Source organism: Lacerta agilis, chromosome 16 (genome assembly GCF_009819535.1).
Source record: "Lacerta agilis isolate rLacAgi1 chromosome 16, rLacAgi1.pri, whole genome shotgun sequence".
NCBI lineage: Eukaryota > Metazoa > Chordata > Lepidosauria > Squamata > Lacertidae > Lacerta > Lacerta agilis.
Genome location: NC_046327.1, coordinates 29,895,955 through 29,914,538, shown reverse-complemented (window position 1 = coordinate 29,914,538; position 18,584 = coordinate 29,895,955). Strand labels below are relative to the sequence as shown.

At 44.0% G+C, this 18,584-nt stretch overlaps 1 protein-coding gene across 1 annotated transcript; it reads right to left on the bottom strand.

Annotated features, from left to right (window-relative positions):
- Nucleotides 1-10,934: 10,934 nt before the first annotated feature.
- On the bottom strand, nt 10,935-17,322 carry LOC117061238 (homeobox protein NANOG-like). The gene is made up of 4 exons (XM_033173942.1): nt 17,050-17,322; nt 14,624-14,895; nt 13,380-13,469; nt 10,935-11,560 (listed from the first exon to the last, which is right to left on the bottom strand). Exons 1-4 carry the CDS (start codon nt 17,249-17,251, stop codon nt 11,126-11,128), a joined length of 999 nt encoding a protein of 332 aa, XP_033029833.1. The 5' UTR covers nt 17,252-17,322; the 3' UTR covers nt 10,935-11,125.
- Between the last annotated feature and the right edge of the window lie 1,262 nt (nt 17,323-18,584).

The window sequence follows — 18,584 nt, the reverse complement described above, 5'->3', positions numbered from 1 at the left end:
AGATGTATAGGGTTTGTTATTCTCTTAACTTTTCCCCAAGCCTCCCCTTTCCTACAGTATATGTACTTGAATAAGTATTTTGTAATACTGTTAGTGAGAAGCTGGATCTTCAGTTATTACAGTGCTGCCTAGTTTAATATTTTGTGGAAATCTTCCATCTGAGGTGAAAAATAGTTCATAGCATCTTCCCATGTGTGTCTGTTCAGAAGTAAGCCCCACTGAGTTCATTAGGGTTTAGCTGTGGGTTAAATCACAGAGCCTAGGGCTTGCTGATCAGAAGGTCGGCGGTTCGAATCCCCGTGATGGGGTGAGCTCCCGTTGCTCGGTCCCTGCTCCTGCCCACCTAGCAGTTCGAAAGCACGTCAAAGTGCAAGTAGATAAATAGGTACCGCTCCGGTGGGAAGGTAAACGGCGTTTCCGTGTGCTGCTCTGGTTTGCCAGAAGTGGCTTTGTCATGCTGGCCACATGACCCGGAAGCTGTACACCAACTCCCTCAGCCAGTAATGCGAGATGAGCGCTGTAACCCCAGAGTCGGACACGACTGGACCTAATGGTCAGGGGTCCCTTTACCTTTGTATAGGTTTACAGTCTTCAATTTTGCTGTTGAATTAGGATGGTTTTTTTTTTTAATTTGTGTTCATCTCTGCATTCTCATGAGCTCCTGTAAGCAGGGCAGTCCAATGACAGCAGCAAAGAACAAAAGAGCTGGTGCAATTGCATTATTAAGTGCAGTGGAGAGAAAAGTCTTAGAATGCAGGAATCTCAGCTAAAGTATCCATAACAGATGGCCACCCAACCTCTGCTTAGAAACCTCCAAGGAAGGAGAGTCCACCACCTCTCATCGGAGTCTTGAAAAGTTTCAAATTGGAGTGGCTGTTTGGTTCCGTTCACCAGATGGCAGCGAACAGGGAGTGGGAAGAAAGAGGCAGTAATTACAGGGTTTTGTCACCAGGTGGCAGAAGCAGAGTGGCAGGCTAGGGAGTAGGGAGTTTAAAGTAAGGCTCAGTTGTCAAGGGGGATCCAGACTGCATTGTTTAATAACAGCAACAATAAAAAGGCCTTTTCCTCTTCTAAATTGTGCACCTTTCTAAGGCTGGTCTACTTTTGTAAAAGATGTGATGGATTTTCTCCACCTCAATTTCTATTCCTATTTTTAATGCACTATGCACACACAATTATTCCTTATTTCAATGAGGGTCCCTGTGGTTAGAAGAGTGTGGGGTTGCAAACTAATGAATTCATGCTTTTACTGCAAAACTAACTCCATGCACTGAGGCTAGTTTGGATTCCCAGCCCAAAATACTCTTGAGATGCAGCAGATTTACTTGTAAATTGCCCCTTTGGATCTCACAGCCCAAATTCAGTGCTCAGCTGAATGTAGAAGACTTCTGTTCCACAGAAGTGCGCGCATGTTGCTCTTTTAAATGTGTTGCATTTTAAATCAATCACTTTGTTGATACAAAATAATACTGGCTTAGAGAAAGGCAATAGATCCTGTCCTCTTTGTTTTTGATGGGGTGGGGGCACTTTTGCCCTTTCACAGTTGGGTTATATTCCTGCATTTCTCTTACTATGTTCCATGAGCAACTCTCACTTCCGCACAGTGAGAAGACAAAAAGAGAGAGAGCATTCATCTTAGTGAAGCTGCAAGTTCTGACTGTGGGGCAGGGGGTGAGCATATTTGTGTATGTGACGGTATAGTTCTGTTCACCAGATGGCAGCAAACAGGGAGTGGAAAGAAAGAAGCTGTAATTGCAGGATTTTGTCACCAGGAGAAGGTAAGCATTTTAGTCCATTTGGGAAAATAAGAATAGATAACGAGAGCCACCGATATTGTAGAAAACAAAAGGAAGTCCTAATTATTTGCATTTGGAAACAGTTTTTTTCTGTTTCAGAATAATAGTTTTTTTTAAAAAAACAATTTTTTTTACAAGTTACACACTTGCACATGTGAAATACTGTAGGGTGTATATCTCTCGAATCCTACCCTAACAGACTCAAGCAGTTATAACGTGCTCTCTCTCTCTCTTTGTGTGTCTCTCTCTCTGCTGTAGTAATATACTATATCCATTCACTGGCAATGAAGTGTCCTGCACTGCATTGAAAGCATAGCAGATAACCAGTGAATTACCACGAAAGGTTGTCTTGCAATAGGATTCCAAATTGCAGCTGCAAACGATGTGGTCTAAACCACAGAGCCTAGGGCTTGCTGATCAGAAGATCGGTGGTTCAAATCCCCGTGACGGGGTGAGCTCCCGTTGTTCGGTCCCAGCTCCTGCCCACCTAGCAGTTCGAAAGCACGTCAAGTGCAAGTAGACAAATAGGTACCTCTCCGGCGGGAAGGTAAACGGTGTTTCCGTGTGCTGCTCTGGTTTGCCAGAAGCGGCTTAAGTCATGCTGGCCACATGACCCGGAAGCTGTCTGCGGACAAACGCCAGCTCCCTCGGCCTATAAAGCGAGATGAGCGGCGCAACCCCAGAGTCGTCCACAACTGGACCTAACAGTCAGGGCTACCTTTACCTTTACCATTTGGAATCTTAACGCAGGACAACCTTCAGTATTGCTAGTAGACGCGACACAGTAGGAGGGGGCAGGGGGAATGAAGAGGAGGAACACAATCTCATTCATATATATATATATATATATATATATATATATATATATATATATATATATATATAAATTACCAAGGGCTGAATTCCCTCGAGTAGCCTGCTGATGGTTGGCATGATAGTGGAGCCACAGACAGAAGTCTTTTGACTTGACTAATCTGCAATAAAGACCACCCTGCTTCAATTTCAACTAGGGCTCTGTCAGATAATAATTCCCAGTCCTATGCAGGTTTACTAGAATTATAGGGTTTCTCTCAAATATATATTTGCAGAATAATATTATATGTATATTTGTATGTATACTGCATACACGTACTGCATACATATATTGCAACAGACAGCTATAGTTGTAGAAATCAAGTGAAAGTAATTCCTTTCTGTTACACACACACACACACACACACACACACACCTGTGGCAGAAATTTATGAATTTAAAGAAACCCAGATTTCACATATAATACAATGTTGCCTCTTTATTCTGTCAGATCGATTTCTACGAAATTCAGAAGACTGCATATTTCCCGGGGTGTCTCTGTGGTGAAGTTAGTGTGCAAACCTCTCTGGAATTTAATTTTTAGCACACATTTGATTGCAACCAAGCTCTGTCTTACCTTACACACAATCCTTAAAAAGAAAAAGAAAAACACAGGTGTTAAAAGTGTGATATCATGGAAGCTCCCTTATGAAAGCTGGGAGGCTTTGCCCCCTTATGTGTGAGATAAGGATTAATATTGACCCCTGATTTGGCTCTGTATTTTATTTCCCTTCCTCCTTCCTCCTATTTTCTCTCTTTGTTTTCTCTCTTTTTTTCCTTTTATTTCCTTTTCCGTTTCTTCTCTATTTTTATTTGTATTAGTTTTATTGTGTGTTGAAAGCTTTAAATGAAAATGCATATCTAAAAAAGTGTGGCTTCTACACAAAGGTGGCTGTATAATTTGCAGGTGTTTGCTCTTAGAGCTACCCTAGAATGGTTTATCTTTTCAGTTTTGCAAAGTACACTACTCAGATTTTTTAATCTCATACCTGGCATTTATATAGTGTCTGAAGTTCCCTACATACATAATTATGTTGGCTCTTATAAGAAGTTATATAGTATTATCCCCATATTTTGGGGGTTGAGGGCGAGACAGAAAAGAGCAAGTTCTAAGGCCCCCCCCCTATAGAGTTGATAGGTAAGGTTATCTAGATGCCAAGGAAGTAGAGGAGCTTATTGGAGTTGAAGCTTAAGGCAGGGATTTTGCCATTTATCATGCAAAATTTCAACCCCCAAATGCAGGAGGGCAGAAAAGTGCCAAAGAATTAGCATTGGCTGCCCTCTTGTTGACAACAAGGCAAGCAAGATGGCTGGCAATTCATTCAATCAACATCCTTGGTCCAAGGTTTCCTGAAAGAGCAGACATAGCCAAAGGGGACAATGCTGAGCACTGAGAGAAGAAATGCAAAATTTTCTTCCCTGCAGTGAAACAATTTGCACTGGGAGGCGAAAATTTCCTTGCAGAGTTTGGTTTTTGGGGGGTTCACAGTTATTTTTCCTCTTGCATTTCATAGGGTAGGGCAACATTACCTGCAAAACTTCAGCAATTTGTGGAGCAGGTGGGCAAGGGAAAGGAGCATCATTAGACTAAAAGGTTAAACTATTTTATTTTAGTTACAGGTAGGTAGCCGTGTTGGTCTGCCATAGTCAAAACAAAATAAAAAATATATAAAAAATTCTTCCAGTAGCACCTTAGAGACCAACTAAGTTTGTACTTGGTATGAGCTTTCGTGTGCATGCACACTTCTTTGCTACTGGAAGAATTTATTTTATTTTATTTATTGTACAATATTTACAGTATATACCACTTGGCTGTACTAAAACCTCAAATGGGTTTACAAAAAACACACACAAACCCACCAATAAATTATGAGGGAAAACAAGTTGTATTCTCTGCACAAGTAGGGCTCAAAGTGAGATAAAGTCACTACAGTAAACATTGTAATAGATAATAAAAAGTAAATCATGAGGGTGCATGTTCAGATTTAAGAGGCCTGCCAAATTCCACATTTACAGCTTGGCCAATTCTGGAGTCAACCACTGTGGTTCTGTGACCTGGAGCAATTCAGCAGCAGGAGGGAGGCGGCGGCATTGCGTAGAACAATAGGATAGAATCATATATTTGTAGAAGGGGCCACAAGGCTCACCTAGTCCAACCCCCTGCAATGCAGGAATATTTTGCCCAACGTGGGGCTTGAACCCACAACCCTGAAATTACGAGTCTCACGCATTGCATGGGGTTGGACTAGATGACCCTTGTGGTCCCTCCCAACTCTATGCTCTGTTGACTGACAGCAGGATGTGGGAGAGTGACAAGTATGGGGAAATGTTGCCCTCTTGGCCTTCTCTTTTGCAATGGTCATGTTCTCCTGCATTTCTCCAAAGATGGTTGGCTGGATAAAGTAACTTCTGACGGCAGCTGCAGTACCACCACAGAGCAACTGGGCTTCTCCCTTCTGTGCAGGACTAACATATCCAAGGCACTTCTTCTACTGAGCCTCATCCACCTGAGGCCCCTATAGCGCTACTTGGGAGGGAATAGATTCTTGAACCTATTTCTGTTCCTTCTCTTGCCCAGCCATGTTACTGAGGATACTTTTCAGCTTTTGAGGCCTGTGGAGGTGGATGAGGGTCCATCACTACCTGAAGTGAAATCTGATTGGTATTGTTGGCATCCATCTGTTTCAAGAGGCAATGGAGTGTGCCTCCAGGGGTGAAGCCAATCCACTGTGTTTAAACCACCAAACTTAACTCCCTGGGGTGCGTGCAAGTCTGGGAGGATTGCGTTGGCTGCCCAGACAAGATGATCCCCCTCTCGGACTCGCTGTGATATAGTTCCTCTTTTCTTGGCTATGATATCAGTTGCCATCCTAGTGGTTCTGGTCCTATCTAGATTGAGGGTTAATGTGACATGTGGTCAGTATGCAGTTCTGCCCTTCCTTTCCCATCTATCTGTCCCAGAAGGCCCTCCTGTTTAGGGAAAGCATTCAGTAAGGCAGGCTTTTCTGAAACCTGCTTTGCTTCCAAAAGGTTTTTCCCACTGCTGTCCTGACACCCATATTATGGTGCTTAATAAAGGTAAAGGGACCCGCGACTCTGGGGTTGCAGCACTCATCTCGCGTTACTGGCTGAGGGAGCCGGCGTACAGCTTCCGGGTCATGTGGCCAGCATGACAAAGCCGCTTCTGGCAAACCAGAGCAGCGCACGGAAATGCAGTTTACCTTCCCGCCGGAGTGGTACATATTTATCTACTTGCGCTTTGACGTGCTTTCGAACTGCTAGGTGGGCAGGAGCTGGGACGGAGCAACGGGAGCTCACCCTGTTGCGGGTATTCGAACCGCCAACCTTCTGATCAGCAAGCCCTAGGCTCTGTGGTTTAACCCACAACGCCACTCAATTGTACAGGACATTGCTGTATTTGGCTTTGATGCCACTCCCAAAACATTGATTGCCCTGGGTTTTAGTGCAGCTATGGTTCTGGTTGGGCACCATGAGGAAAGGATGTAGTGGAAATGCGGAAGACCATTGTCATTTCGAGGAGTTAGGTGATATGTCTCTTTCCTTTCCAGGTCTGCTGGATTTGTGTTTCACACACCTGTCAGGAGTTTCTCGGGGTTTCTGTGTGTAAGTTCTGACTGGATGCCCAGTTGCAGTGAGTGGGAGACTGTCAGCTGCTCTATTAATTGCATCCCAGGGTCCTGGGCTGATCATGAGTAATGCCAGGTGCATTCAATTACATCAAAACAATAAAAAAATAAATAAAATTGTGCATGCACACGAAAGCTCATACCAAGAACAAACTTACTTGGTCTCTAAGGTGCTACTGGAAGGAATTTTTTATTTTTTATTTTGTTTTGACTATGGCAGACCAACACAGCTACCTACCTGTTATCAATTACATCAAGTTGGCTATAACAGCCTCAGGTGGGAGGAGCTCACTGAGCTTCACAGATCGAGGTACCCAATGCTGTGAGACTGACAGCCGGGGTCAATCTCGCTGCTCTACCTGGGGCTCCGAGCAGCTGAAGGGGACATTGTGTAGCTCCTGTCGGGTATGTTTTATTTTGTGTTCTGCATGCCTGCCGTTTGTTTGTTAACCTTATGCAAATAAAACTGCTTATCTTTCATCCACTGGCATGCTTATTGACTCCAGATCCAGAAAGAACCCTGCCCTTGGCAGAACAATGAGCCTTTGGCCTGATCCAGCCTATAAGTTACCCTAGGGAAGGCAAAAAGCAGGACACTATTTTTTTATTATTATAAAAGAATACCTTCCTGGCCCCCAGAAGGTCAGAAGCTGAAGTTTGGGGTTGTTCTCACAACATCCTTGCCTTCCCTCCATCAGCCAAGTTGCTGACTCCTAAAGAAAACTTCCTTAGTTTTACCAGTTGCCTGTTGCCTATCCCAAGACACCTGCCTCATCTTAGGTTAGTTGTCATTATGATGCTCCTAACTGCTGAGAGTAGGTGCATATTGTTGTCTATATTTAATAGGGCCAGTTCTGGAGTTGCTTCTAATACCTCTTTTGTTATTTTGAAGATTTCTGGTAGGACTGATGTCCAAAAGTGTTGAATTTCGAGGCATTCCCACCACATGTTGATATATGTTCCTGGTGCAACTTCTCCAGCATTTAGTTGCGTTTCCTGGGTTTATCATTGTCAGCTTCCATGGTGTTAAAAAACATAAAAGGTAAAGGATCCCCAACAGTTAAGTCTAGTCGCAGACAACTCTGGAGTCTGCAGACAGTTTTTCCAGGTCATGTGGCCAGCATGACTAAGCCGTTTCTGGGGCAACCAACACCGAAACCAGAGCAGCCCACGGAAACGCCATTTACCTTCCCGCTGGAGCGGTACCTATCTACTTGCACTTTTGGCGTGCTTTCGAACTGCTAGGTTGGCATGAGCTGGGACCGAGCAACAGGAGCTCACCGTCGCGGGGATTCGAACCACCGATCATCGGCAAGCCCAAGAGGCTCAGCGGTTTAGACCTCAGCGCCATCCATTGTGTTAGGTACCATCGATAATTGTCAAAGTGAGTTCCCTTCTTTTGGCAGAGATGGATTCAAAGAGTGGCTTCTTAGACCAGTGTTTTTCAACCACTGTTCCGCGGCACACTAGTGTGCCCCGAGATGTTGCCTGGTGTGCCGTGGGAAAAATTAAAAAATTAAAAAGATTAAAAAAAAAAAAAGTCACATTTTCGCCGCGCGACCAACAGCCGAAATGGAGCTTGCGGCGCCAGCAGCCCCACCCACCGAGCAACCGCCGAGCCTTTCCTTTCCCCCCTCAGCTTGGAAACAACGGCAGCCGGCAGAGCCCAGGCGGGTTCTTACGGCGGAACCACCAACTGCAACCTGCCGGGTAGTTTCTCGCGCTGCGTGCGCAGGCGCACTGCGCCAACCCATTGCTCGCCCTCGTCCTCTTCCCCCCACCCCCACGCATCGCCACGAGGAGGTGGGAGGGAACTCGAGTGAAAAGTCACACCTACTCCTAGGGGAGGGTGCACGCGCTTAACAGTCAGGGACTGAGGCAGCGGAGGCGGGGCTAGTTTAAAAATAGTTGGGTTGCGCTGGATTCTGAGGGAGAAGCAGCAGCGCGGTTGCTGTTCTTGGGGAGCTGAACAGCCGAAAAGGGAAAAGGCAGCCAGGCTCAGGGAAGAGCTGTGCAGCTCCTTCTGATATGCCTATGTAGGCTATGTATTAAGTTGTTGGTGAGTACATAGTGTAAGCACGTCTCTTCTGGCTCTTTTTTTTTAATAAGTTAAAGCCTCATATGCCAAGTTACATTTCATTCGGGTTAAATTTTGTCTCACTGGCAATATGCTGGCCAGTCAGTGGATTCACAGTCTCTCTATATACCGGTAGCACCTTCTGCTCTGTCCGTCTTGATTCAAAGGGAAGAGCCTGGACTGTATCGCTAGCTGCCAAGAACCAGAAGAGACTTCCTGACATATGCCAAATATATCCTTAATTATATTGTACCTTTTTGTGGGTTTTAACTGGAACCTGGTGTGAGAGCCAATCCTGACTGAAAAGCAGTACATTAATAAGTTAATATTACGTAGTGCAATCCTATGTATTTTATTTAGAAGGGACTCTTATCTAGTTAATATCAGCTTTGTGTTCAGCCAAACAGGCCCTGGTTGCGCACTGAATAAAGTATGTTATAATTTTTCATATTTCTGTTTACTTACTATTTCATAATAAAGTAATTATAAAATACTTTCTTTGTGTTTATTTGATTCCTATTCAAGAGAATTACTTTATATATAGTCAATATAGGCACAGAGTTAAATTTTTTAACATTTTCTAATGGTGGTGTGCCTCGTGATTTTTTTCATGAAACAAGTGTGCCTTTGCCCAAAAAAAGGTTGAAAAACACTGTCTTAGACCACAGTTTATAGACACAAAGGTGTAAGTTTAAAGCAGAGAGTATAATTCACCTTTTAGACTATTGCAAATAATTTAAGAAGCATGGCAGGGATACCTTGCCCTTTCATTTATAAATATCTGGGAGGATGTAGCAGAGTAAAAATATGTATTGCTTAAAATTTACAATAGACAAAATGCTCCATTACTGGAAAGGATGCAACAGGCTTGTCTATGAGTGAGTGATGGCTGCATTATTATTAGCATGAAGATAACCCGTTTTTGGCCTCAGGTAACCTTAATCCAAGCTGCTCTGAGCAATATATGAGATCATTGTGAAATGTAAGTCAGAGCCTGTTTCAGTTAAAGAGTCTATGGGCATCATGGCTAAGTGGGGGGTCTTAAATGGGTTTCCTGAACCTCAACAAAACTAATATTCGTTGGCTAGCAACATCTCTCCTAGGGCAACAAGGTTATGTACTTATCACAAGGTTCTTGTACGATGACAGCTGCAAATAACTTGCCAATGGCTTATTTAAACTTTAAACCAAAAAAAAAAAGCTAAACAGAAACACGGATATCAGGATGCACGTTTTACTAACCAATCATAACACCAATGCCTTGTGCAGATTAAAAATGAGACAGCAATATAGTAAACACTCTACATTAACTAGAAAGCAGGTGTGTTCCGTATGCAAACACACGAACCATGAGAATATGAAACACTAAAAACATTTGGCAAGTCAATAAACTCTCCCCTCATTCCAAAAGAAAATCTAATCTAGGCAGTTAGGCTGCTGATAAGCAGGTAGGTCCACAGTACGGCCGATAGGAGCATAGCTGTCAACTTTTTCCTTTTTTTAAAGGGAAATTCCCTTATTCCGAATGTGATTCCTCACAAGGAAAGGGAAAAGTTGACAGCTATGGATAGGAGGCAGACATTTCCTTCCCCTTCCAGTAATCAGTACATAGTAAGACTTAAAAAGCAAGGCTAGCCAGAGGAAAAATCAACAGTGTCCTGCAGTGTCATATTTAAAAAAAAGCACACAAAGTCTCCATCTTTTCTGGCAGCTCAGTAGATCCCCTATGACGATAGGTCTTGTCATATTGGCGAATGAAATATTATTTTATAATAAAATGGGGGGGGACGACATGCATATAATACTAAGTTCCAAGTTGGCCATCAGCAACCAAGCCCTAGCTTAGAGAGCCTTTGGCTAGAGGGTTACTGTGGGATTGTTTATGCAGTCCTTCAAGACAACCTGCAGAGATCATCCCTTGCTATTGCCTGAAGATTTGTGGTGCAAGGGAAAATAAAGAGCCTCTTACAGTGTTTCCTGCCAAAATAAAGAAAACCTCGCTTTTCACCTTGATTATATCTGGCTCTGTCCATTATGTTTCTGGAGGTCTCCTCAAGTGAAGAGGTGCAGAAGAGGACAGGTTCAATAGCAGCAGGTTGTTATGAAGAGGTCACAAAAGGCCACCCCCCTTGCTTCCAGATAGTGGATGTACCTTAAACCAGAAGTTCTATCCTCTGCCTCCAAGTCATCCTACTCTTAATAGATATGCAGTTGAAGCAAGAGCAAATGTTCTCTTGTTAAGAAACAATACCTTTCACGAGAGATCAAAGAGGTGGAGGATAACGGGGAAAGGAACAAAAAGGGCCTGTTTTTTTTTTAAGAGTAGAAGCTGCCTTCAAGTTGTGTTGTGGAGGGGCTTCCAGATTTTGAGCTCTTGGGGAAGTGATTCACACAGCAGGCAATCAAGGGTGGGGGAGATGGGACCACTTATTAATTCTAGCATTTGCAGATTCCTCTTCGTGAAAATGGTCTTCCATACACATCGAGTGCCTTTTCCTGGAGCCAGCCAGGACGAACTGATGAAAACCAAGTTCACAGCCACACACACACACACAGCCCTGAGTCAGAAGACAGTAATAAAACTGCCCATTTTCTGTTTTTTTTCCAAGTGCCAAAATCCTTCACAGATGCCAACGAAGGATGTGGGAAGATAGGAGTGGGACTCCTATTTGCAGCAGGAGAATCTGAAGAGAGAGAAAGCAGTAAAAGACTGAGGGCCCTGGGTGGCGGGGAGAGAACCTAAAGTCTGGGAATTAGAGCTGCTCTGGTGTCCTTGAGTTTGCAAGAGTGTCTATCTGATAATGTTGCAGGACAGAGGTGCCTGCTGCAGTGGCAGATACACTGGGAAAAGGATATCCATCCATCTTCACAGCAGCATACTCCAGGCTTGCAGAGAAACCATGACAGAAGTTCATCTTTTGCTGGCTGATGTACCCGATTGCCTGTTGGCCATAGCAGGGCCCAGCAGACTTCCCAAAGAAGCCTCCATCCTCTCCTCCCCCCACAACTGGATACAGACCCTGGGGGCTGCCGTAGATTTGGCTGTGATCGCTGCTATAGTTCTGGTTGTTGACGCTGATGGGGTTGCTGGGATAGTTCTCGTGGGCATTGGCCAATGAATGGATATTCCTAGCATCATTGATGGCGTATCCTTGGTGATAGCTGGGGTTTATGTCCATGTAACCGTTCTGCAAAGAGAAAAGTAGTGATGTTTCAACACACACCCAAATAGCAACACTTAGCACTTAGACATCACCTGTCTACAGAAGCACATTGCACCCAAGTATAGCTCCCAGTACATTTCCAAGCACAATTCAAAGTGTTGGTGCTGACCTTTAAAGCTCCATAAGACCATCTAGCCCGGCTCTGAAGGAATAGGGTGTTTGTTTTCAAACTTATATACACTGCACATTAAAATAATGATTTAAAAAATGGTGTCGTGCCAACAGATAGCCTAAGATTTAAAATCTCCCAGTTTATTTTGTTGTTTTCATGCCCCCAGAAGTGACCTGGGAATAGGAGGAATAGATGGGTGTGAGTGGCTCACTCTCCTGGACTTTTAGGAACAGGCCTTTTCATGGAATCACACAGTGCCGGATTTACGTATAAGCTAAACAAGCTATAGTTTAGGACCCCACTCTCTTGGCCCCCCCAAAAAATTAAAGGAAAAAACAACTGGATGTACATTTCCAAAATATAAGATAAACAACAAAATATCACTGGTTTGCTCATTTCTATACACAGTGGTACCTCGGTTAACAAACTTAATCCGTTCCTGAAGTCTGTTCTTAAACCAAATCTGTTCTTAAACAGGGGCACACTTCCCCTAATGAGGCCTCCTGTTGCCAGTGCCTTTCCACCATTCAGCTTCCGTTCACACACTGAGGTAAAGTTTGCAAACTGGAACACTATTTCTGGTTTTGCGGAGTTCGCAAACCGAATAGTTCGTTAACAAGGCTGTTTGTAAACAGAGGTACCACTGTACAGTGGTTACCTTGGTTCTCAAACTTAATCTGTTCTGTTCAGTTCAACAATTACTTTGAAAAATACATATTTTTGTTATTTTGTTATGGCTTTAGATACCTATTAGGTCCATAAATGACCATATAGCATTTATTAAACACAAAAACCAGCGACAATTTGTTGTTGACAAAGGACAGCTGGACATATAAAGGGCCCCATTACCTTCAGTAGCTTAGGGTCTAATCAAACCTCAATCCGGCCCTGGAGTTGGAAGGGACCCCCAAGAGTCATCTAGTCCAACCCCCTGCAATGCAGGAATCTCAACTAAAGCATCCGTGACAGCACTTGTGGTGCTGAGGGGCCCTATTTTGATCACATGTCCATGTCAGGATGTCTGCCACCATCCCTCCCTATGTAACGGACCAGTATTTCAAAGCTCTATTGTCATACTGAGGCCTGCTTTGTATTTTTTTTGTGTGAGATACATATATGGGACATTATTCTTGTTTGTTGATGTCGACACCCATGTCAGTGAAGAACCCAATATATGAAAGCGAAAAAAGTGCCTGCAACCTCTCTCCCCACGCTTAGAAATGGAGGCTTAGCTCAAAGTGGGATAGTTCAGTCTGTACAGCTTGGGACTCTTAATCTCAGGGCTGTGGGTTCAAGCCCCATGTTTGGCAAAAGGTTCTCGACTTGCAGGGGGTCAGGCTAGATGACTCTTGTGGTCCCTTTCAACCCTACTATTCTATGGTTCTAGGTTGGATTTAGAAAGCCCCGTTTCCATAAGGAAACCATAAGGAGCTGCCTTATACAGATAGATGAGCTAAGGATCTCAGTATCAGTCATTGTCTAGACTACCTGGCAGCAGCACTTTCAGGATTTCACAGGGATCTTTCCCAGCCCTACTAGAGATGCCAAGGATTGAATCTACAACCCTTTGCTCACATTGTGGGCCAGGCACTACTATAAGGGCAACACACTGGAGCCTAATGAGTCAGAAGCTGGAGAGGTTCTGCTCCATCCGATGGGCCGCCTTATTACCTGAGGTTGGCATATTCCTCTTCTCGTCCACACAGCTTCCTTCTGGGTTCGTTTAAACTTCATCCGCTGATTCTGAAACCAGGTTTTTATCTGAAATACACAGTACAAGATAAGCAACTTCCTTCATCTGTAGTCAATCTATGCAAAGGTATACCGGTCTTTGCACCACTCACAAAACACATGCTCAGATCTTTACATTGTCAGCCACGAAGGTGAAAAAAGCTCACCCAGTGAGCATGTTTATACAATAGGTTTAGAATGAACTTGACATTCCATCTTCTCAAGAAATATCTGGGAGTTCTGTGCAGGTGAGTAGAGAGTCAGCCATTCCCTCCATTTCAATGTGCAGGTGGAGATTTCTTACCAAATTGGCACTACTTGTGTGCAATTTCATTTCATTTTTAATTTGTATACCGCTTTTCTATAGTACTATACACAAGACGGTATAAAAGCAGAAGAAAACAAGACTGCACACCTTATAACAATTTGATCCAATACAAAAATGTCATAATATTAATAAAACCTAACTTTAATAATTAATAATTTAATAATTAATAAAACCTAACTTTAAAATAAACAACTTGCATCAGATTTCAGTAAAATTCAATAACCCATTAGACTATAATAGTACCCAATAAAATTAAATATCAGAAAACAAACAGAAACAGCAACTCACAGTGCATAAAATAGGAAGGACCTCAAAAACAACCTAATGAGAACTGAAGTGTGCCATGGAATTTTGACTAGTCTGTTGCGATGGGGAAGCAAAAGATTAAATGACTAATCAAGATAACCCGCACTGCAGCATTTTGTTGCAGTTCAAACTTGGATGTCTAATGGAAATCTCACCACCAGCACCAAACTTGAACTCCCAGGAAAGCTCAGAGAAGCCATGGCAGTTAAAGCACAAGGAAACCAATACAATTCTGCATGCCACCAAGAAAGAATAAAGCAAGCTATGTAAGAAAGGAAGCTGTAGAAGGAGAGAAAGAAGGAAGGAAGGAAGGCTCAAATAATCGAGGCATACACAGTCAGAAATGCCTCCTGTGTGGCAGACAAATATTAAAGGTGGATCTCAAGTCAGAAAAGGTACCGTTCTGCAGGACAGCTTGTGCAAGAGCCAGTTAGAACAACTGGAATTCTGACTCTGGAAAGTCAAGTGCAACAAGAGCAAATCTTAAAATAAAAAATTCAGGCCAAAGGTCTCCTGGCCTGACCCTGCCCTGCTTCAGCAAAACACTTACTTGTTTGTAGGTGAGTCCCAAGGCTGAGGCCAGTTCTCGGATCTGTTGTGGACTGAGATATTTATCCATCTGGAATCTGTGATGCAAGATCTGCAGCTGCTTTTGAGAGAAAGCAGTGCGGGTCTTGCCCTTTTTGCCTCCTTTACTTTCCTCCTTGCATGGCTGGGGAGTAGAAGTCAGAACTGGGGAGGGGGGCGGCTTGTTGGGGCTGGTTGCAGAATCTGGTGAATAGTAAGTGAATATCCCAGAGTTGCAAGACCTCGGGGAGAGATCTAGGAATCAAGCAGAGAGAGTATGCAAAGGATAAATAAGGCAGAACGGGGCTTGAAAAGCCAGAATGCAAAAAGTGTTTGATAAATAAGTTTACATGGATAAAACATTACACAAACTTTCTATATATTGTAGAACCCTTGCATCAGGCAAGATCAAACTGTAGCTACATCTCAGACCTGCCATGATATTTGAAAGTTTGCACACTCTGAACACAGAAACTTAAAAGGAAACCTTAAATAGGCTAAACAAAATAGGAAATTCTTTCCAGTAGCACCTTAGAGACCAACTGAGTTTGTTCTTGGTATGAGCTTTCGTGTGCATGCACACTTCTTCAGATACACACGAAAGCTCATACCAGATACACACGAAAGCTCATACCAAGAACAAACTCAGTTGGTCTCTAAGGTGCTACTGGAAAGAATTTCCTATTTTGTTTCGACTATGGCAGACCAACACGGCTACCCACCTGTAACTTAAATAGGCTGCAAATCCTAACTCCACCAACAGGGGACTAAGCCCAGGTAAATTAAATAGCACTTACACCTGAGTAAACACCTGAGTAGGGTTGCATTGCTCATCTCCAGGACCAACAGACCACGCCCATCAATTAAGTTATCATTAGCATCACTAGACTGCAGAACACTAATGAACTAGATGTAAGCAATGCTTTTATTCTGGCTGAAGACAATCACACCTTAAATGGCTCTGCAAAACACCGTTTGGTCTGTAACCGGCTTGCAAAACGCTTCGGGCAAAATGCACGTTCGTAACAAGAGGGAAGGGTTAACGAGTTGACACCCAGATCGCGCTCGCATTTCGAGTCCGCAAAATGTTGGGAATTGAGCAATTTGTGCCCAGTAATAATCCAAGTTAAGAGATAAAGGTAGCCACTTTCCGGTCACCTCCACAACATATGTTTAAAGCACAGGACTTCCCACAAAGACTCTCGGGAACTGTCCTTTACCTGTCAGAGAGCTATAATTCCTAGCACCCTTGGCGAACTACAGTTCCCAGGAGTCTTGGGGCGGGGAGGAGGAAAAACCCATGCATTTTAAATGTGGTGCCGAGGTGAGCTCATTCTTCTCCGGCCAGAAAGCGGTTTCTTTGGCTAGGCAAGCGACTCCTAGCACTGACCACATCTTCGGATTGATCGCCCCTTTTTGCTCCCTAGTTTCAAACCCAAACAATTTTTCCTTGAATACCTCCTCTCCACCAGGGGCTGGGCTTTTGCGCTGGCCTGGAAATCCAGATCCATAACTTGTTTAAGCCCAATTAGGCGCCGCGCACCTAACTTTGCACAGGACCCGACTGCGCACCTGCAACCTGTTCCCTGCGCAATCAGCAAAATGTGCTCCCAAGGAAATATTTCTATTTCTTTAGCTACTGCGTTTCTATTCTGGCTTTCCTCCAAAGCGTTCTAAGTGGTTCACATGCCCCTCCCTCCCCATTTTATCCTTCAAAACAACCCTGTGAGGTAGGCAGGTTGGGCTGAGTGTCCGGGGATGAAACCCAGCGAATTTCATAGCTAAGCGAGCCTTTGAACCCCGGTCTCCCTGGTTCAACAACCCCCTCTACCCACTACGCCCTACTGCCGTGCACACCACCCAAGCTTATCATGGAAAAGGCCACAATCCAAATTCGGTTAAAGGACCCCCCACACACCGAAATTATCATTATTATTACTTAATTATTATTTGTTAGTCGCTTTATCTTGCCAAAGGCAACCCGAAGCGACTTCCGAACAAGCAACCCCGCTTAGGTGCATTAAAAGCAAGCGAGCAAGGATGCCCAACTTTTGCATTCAAAACGGTTTTGTATATTTTTCCCGCTTCACATTTTGCGAATTCCAAGCTTTGCATTCGCTGCAAGAAGCTCCCAATGTTTACTTAACTGAGAAACGGAATTCTGTAAATGCGGGGTTCCCCATACTTGAGTCTCCAGCTGTTTTTTGGACTACAAGTCACATCCTCCCTAGCTAGCAGGACCAGTGGTCAGGGATGATGGGATCTGTACTCCAAGAACTGCTAGAGACTCATGTTGGGGGAAACGCTGCTGCAATGGAGTCAGCTTTTCTGGGTGAAGTGGCTTTAAGATGCTTAAGCAAAGAGGGCTGTGTGACCTTCTTTGCGCGTTTTCCTAGGCGATCCACTTACCTGGGTTATTGCTGAGGCTCTTCCCTTCCGGGCCGCTAACAGCCTCGGGGGCAGGGAACCCCCCGGAGCAGCTGTGCGGCTCCATCTCCTCCTTCACCGAGGGCCAGTAGTAACCGTCGTAGCCCATGTCAGCGGCGGCCGCCGCCGCCACCCCTGCAGGGTAGACCCGGTAAGGGGCATTGAGGGCCAGCGGGATGCTCATGAATGGAGGAGCCGGCGGGACCCTTCGGAAGCGTGGCTGGATCACCGAACCGAGCGCGAGCCCCTGGGGGATCTTTTATGGGCTGCAGGCAGGACTTCCCCAGTCATTTTCATGTTAAAAGGGGGTCCAATCCGCTGGGCGGGGCGAGAGGGAGGGGCGGGAGATCGGAGGATGGAGACCCTCCTTCGCAATTTATTTCCTAACTTTTAAATATTGATTATTATTTGTAGTAGTAGTTATTTGTATACTGCGGTTGCAAACATAAAACCACACTGTAAAAACACGAAATATATAAGAGAAATAAAAGCAAAAACAACCCAATAAACCCCCTTTCCTTCCCAACACATTTAAAAAAGGGCATTGGAAGTCAATTCATTCAGTATTTTATTTATTAAATTTGTATGTCGTGTTGTGTTTTAATTTGTTGGACGCTGCCCAGAATGGCCAGAGCAACCAAGTCAAATGGGAATCATATAAATATTATTATTGTTATTATTAAGGAGTCATTCATCTGTAGATCTCAGGGCAGTTTACATAAAAATACAAGATAAAAATACATAATAAAAACAAGAACTAAAACCAGTAACTTGTTTGTTTTTAACCCTCAAAACAGTTTATTATTCTTATATTAATTCAGATATACTGGGGGCAGATGAATCCAGGGAAGATCAGTCGATCAACAGCAAGGAACCTCAGCCAAGAGAGCTGAAGGGAGCCTCCATGTATAGGGGCAGTATATCTCTAAGGATCAGGTGCTGGGAACAATCAATGGGGAAATGCCATTAGTTTCACACCTTTCCTTTAGTTTTCCAGAGGCATATGGCTGGCAGGCCAATTCTTATTTCTTTGAAAGTCACCAAAGAAAAGCCCTTATCTTCCAGGGGCTTGCTATCTAAATTTCAGCAGGGTGGGAGGACGGCATGAAGAACAAAGAGGCAGGGAAGTGGAATTACCAACAGGAGAGGAAAGAGAGCAATGTTGCTTTGTCTACCTGCGAAAGGGAGGATGCAAACATTACCAAATAGCCATTGTGGTTGTTGCTACAATTGGGTTGGCAAGTGGAAAAGTGCTAAAAGGATGTGATGACAGGCTTGGTATCTAGGCACCTTTATCTTCTGTGTGTTTATTCAGAAGTAAGCCCACTGAATTCAGAGGAGGCCAAGCAGAGGACCTGTAGCCATGAACTTGAGACCTCATGGTACCCAGAGGTGGAGCTTAGGCTGCAGAAGAGATGATTAAATCCTCAGCTCAGCTGTGACCCTGAGGAAGGACTTCTTGAGCAAGACCTTGCTTTCCCAGCCACAGCTCCCTGTCTCTAAAATGGGAATAAGCA